Source organism: Myotis brandtii, unplaced genomic scaffold (genome assembly GCF_000412655.1).
Source record: "Myotis brandtii unplaced genomic scaffold, ASM41265v1 scaffold82, whole genome shotgun sequence".
Classification (NCBI taxonomy): domain Eukaryota; kingdom Metazoa; phylum Chordata; class Mammalia; order Chiroptera; family Vespertilionidae; genus Myotis; species Myotis brandtii.
This window is the reverse complement of record NW_005371324.1, coordinates 8,716,704-8,720,728: the sequence shown is the minus strand read 5'-3', so window position 1 is coordinate 8,720,728 and position 4,025 is coordinate 8,716,704. Positions and strand designations below refer to the sequence as shown.

The 4,025-nt window shown below is 41.8% G+C and overlaps 1 protein-coding gene across 2 annotated transcripts in view; it reads left to right on the top strand.

The window, feature by feature from the left end:
- Nucleotides 1-3,371: 3,371 nt before the first annotated feature.
- LIN7A (lin-7 homolog A (C. elegans)) overlaps nt 3,372-4,025 on the top strand; it is a 139,465-nt gene continuing 138,811 nt past the window's right edge. Inside the window, exon 1 of one of the 2 annotated variants that reach the window (XR_001360196.1) lies at nt 3,372-3,804. Coding sequence is in view for 1 of the 2 variants with exons in the window: in XM_005884157.2 (XP_005884219.1) it covers nt 3,762-3,804 (43 nt within the window). In the remaining variant the exon portion in view is untranslated. The remainder of the gene's footprint in view (nt 3,805-4,025) is intronic. The other variant, XM_005884157.2, reaches the window with a different exon arrangement.

Here is a 4,025-nt window from a genome sequence, read left to right as displayed (position 1 = left end):
TTTTTTCTACTTTAACTTAAACTTCCTATATGCATTCTCCCTTTTTAAAATATATCTCAAACATAACAACAAAAGAGGAAGGAACTCTGAAATACATGCTGAAATCATGAAATCTTCCAAAGTACAAAATAAAGTCTTTTTAAATGTTTTATTTTTTTAAAAGTATTTTCATTGATTTTAGGGAGAGAGGAAGGTCAAGGAAGAGAGAGAAACATAAATCAGCTGCCGCCTACCTGCCCCCATCCCACTGGGGATCTAGCCTGCATCCTGGCAGCAGCAACGTCTCAGTGCAGAGGGCGGAGGATGATGCTCAATCCACTGAGCCACTCTGGCCAGGCTAAAGTCTGTTTCTTTCTTTTTAAAATATATTTTTATTGATTTCAGAGAGGAAGGGAGAGGGAGAGAGAGATAGAAACATCAATGATGAGAGAGATTCATTGATCAGCTGCTTCCTGCATGTCCCCCGTTGGGGATAGAGCCCGAAACCTGGGCATGTGCCCTGACTGGGAAGCGAACTGGTGACCTCCTGGTTCCCGGGTCGACACTCAACCACTGAGTACACCTGGCTGGGCTAAAGTCTTTTTCTTAATGAACAGCATAGGCACTACTAAACAGGTGTTACTTAACCTCTGAGTTAAATTGCTTAACCTCTGAGTCTCAGTTGTGCTTATCTATAAAATGAAATAACAATACCTACTTTTTCTGGGCTGAAAAGAGGAGGAAAGAGAAAACAGCCTAGCACCATGCCTGGTACATATAAAGTGCTTAGTAAGTATATATTGAATGAATGAATTCCATTAAAAACACAGGTGCCAATGAACTAAATTACTATATATAGTTTAATGAAAAATAGTAATTAATGATTGTGTAACCAAATAGCTAAAAGTATAATCACATGTGTTTTAACAGTTCCCTGATTAATACACAATCAACAGAGCAGCATATATGTGAATAGATCAACTATATTGACTTTGAAACACTATGGGTGGCATAGGAGTGGTCCAAGCAATTATTCAAGAGACCTAAGTATGGTCACATCTACCCAAGCAAACAAAAGAAGAGATTATAGAAATTTTCTTATGTCTTAAATAGAAATTCACATATGTTATTGGAAAGACAGTAGTTAGTTATTTATACTTCATTAAAAAATAAATTCTAACAGATAATGATTGTTTATTACTCATTTTCTATACCTGCATAGGCACAAGCTAAAGGCATTGAAGTTCTCCCTATTAGAAATAATAACCAATTAATGTATGGTAAATTATGCTTCCTCTTACTTTCCCTTTCAGTCCCTATGAAAACCCTACATTGTCAATGCCGTAAGAACGATAGAACAAATTTTCAATTAGGGAGCTCAAGGCATAAGTCTAGAAACAAACATGTTTGGTGTTGGGGATACATTAGGAAACAAAGATAAAAAACCTTCGTAGGCCTTACAATCTCAGATTTGTGTTGAAATAGGTACAATGTATGGCTTTTAGAGTTATGAATGAAGCTGCTCAAATACATATTCATAATAAAGTATGTTCTTAAAGAACTGCATTAGTAGCTAGGGGATTTGTATGTTCTTTTCATCCTCAGTTTTTGAATGAGGTTTGATATTTTGTGCAAGGCCTTGGAACATACTATGCTTTTATTGTGCATAATTCTACTTCTTTCTGTTGTTTGATTTAGGGGATGTGAATAATGATAATCAAGCAGAATTGTTGTTTATTCCTCAGTCCCATAGTACTTCCTTTCTGTGATGCTTAGAGCACTTCCTGCATAGCTTGCTCATTTGTCTCACAGCCTGGACCCAGCACTGTCCAGGGACAGGGCCACATCTCATTAATCTCTGCAAGGCTAGAGCCTAGCAGAGTGCTTGCCGCACAGTTCAGGTGGGATGTATGTTTGCTGTATGTATAAATTTATATATGCCTTACTGTTTTCAAAGCACATTCAGACCCTCACAAACTCAGCAAGATTGAAAGGTAGAATTAGTTTCCTCTTTTACAGACTCTCAGTTAGAGTGAAGGTTATTCCCATGTTTGACAGGTGAGGAAACAGAATCAGTGAGGAATTATGTGATTTCTAAAGAAAACATAACTAAGACTTGAATTTCAAGATCAGGTTCTTTCTAAAACACTCAGCAAAGATATAGGCATGTTGAGCTATTTCAGGGATGTCTTTAGGGTCTGTTGGCTGTATGGCCATTTTTTACTTTCTCAAATCATTGGTGAAATCTTGCTTCTTTTTTTAAAAAATGTAGACCAATGTCCCAGCCAGTGTGGCTCAGCAGTTGAGCATCAACCTATGAGCCAGAAGATGGCGATTCAATTCCTGGTCAGGGCACATGCTTGGGTTGTGGGCTCAATCCCCAGCAGGGGGTGTACAGGAGGCAGCTGATCAATGATTCTCTCTCATCAGAGGTGTTTCTATCTCTCTCTCTCTTTCTCTCTGAAATCAATAAATATATATTAAAAACAAATAAAAATGTAGGCCATAGATGCAAAAGATCTCCAGAAATCATCCATTTTGTCATCAGAAGACCATGATATTGATCACATGCAAATATTTTGCTTTAAAACAGAATGTATTGCTGGCCAAAACAATTCTGCTCTGTTCTAGGGAAGGGAATGGAGGCAGCTTTGTCCTTTATAATCCTAAACCCACGGTCATCACCATTCTGCTTACATAAGATTTCTATATACTTCTTAATTTCTTTACCAGGAAGTGAGCCCCTACAGTGGCAAGATAGTGAAAGCAGTTGAAGAGGTCACAGCCAGTACTTGAAGGTTTTAGTAATTGGATTCTGATCAACTGACTCTAAAGTCACCCTTTTAATAACATCACATCCCACTAGATCATAAGCTACAGGGAAGTAGGAGCTGTATTGAATTCCTAAATCAGGCCAGGGCACATGGCATGTAACACTACTAGCTCTATTCCTGACATACATGTTAATAAGTGACAACCGAATAACCACTGGCTACATAGACCAACCTGAAAATGTGCTAGGTACATGTTCCACAAACTTAGTAATGGAACTTCTCTTCGTGTTTTTTTATTTAAAACCATTTTTAAGAAGTTTGCTTTTGAGATAAGTTATTTTCTAGGCAATACACTCAGGTCTTTAATGGAGACCTAGTGATGGAACCCTGGCCTGAAGTCAGTTACAAGTCAACATTCCAAATAATAACAATAACAGAAATTAACAGCAACTACATATAAATCCCAACATTTCTGAACTAGAAGCATTTTCTCCCCAGGGGATGGGATTACAGGTTTGACAAATTTCTTTAATCTGAAAAAAATAAAATAAAATAAAATAAAAATCACCTCTCTACCTCCCTGCCCCCATCCCTCTTCAACCTTCTCCCCTCCCCCGGGGCACGCATACTCTGACCATTTCATCTCACTGGAAAGTTGAAAGAAAGCAACACGCCATCTGCACCCGTGTGTGCTCCGTGGGCTGGAACAGCGAAGTTCTCGGACAGAGCCTTCCTCCCCGGAGCCGGCGATGCAGTCGCTCTGATACCTGCTCAGCTCCACGCGGCATCTGAAGGTCTGTCCGCAGCGAAACAGTTGCGTCTCCATCTGGCTGCCAACCCACCCAAGCTTTCTTCTCCTCCACCGCCGCCGCCACCTTCCCTCCTCCCCGCTCCTTCCCCTCCTTTCCATCTTCCCTCTCCACCCCCGCCCCAATCTCCTCCTCTTTTTCTCACTAAAAACGGTTGCTGCTGCTGAAGCCGAGCGTCACTTGGGCTCCCACCGCAGACATGGCGACATTGACAGTGGTCCAGCCGCTCACTCTGGACAGAGGTAAGGGAGCGACTCGCCCGTCAGCCCATTGCCTCCCCTCTGCCTCCTCTTCTGTCCCCGCCAACTGCCATCGGGACAGGCGGACATGCTCGGGCGGGGGGAGCAGAGCGAGCGAGCGAGCAAGGGCGAGCGAAGAAGGCGAGGCGTTCGCGCTGAGAGCAGGAGACTTTCTTCCCCTTTCTCTGCCTCGGCTCCCCGCCGGGCCGGCTAGGGGTGCCTTC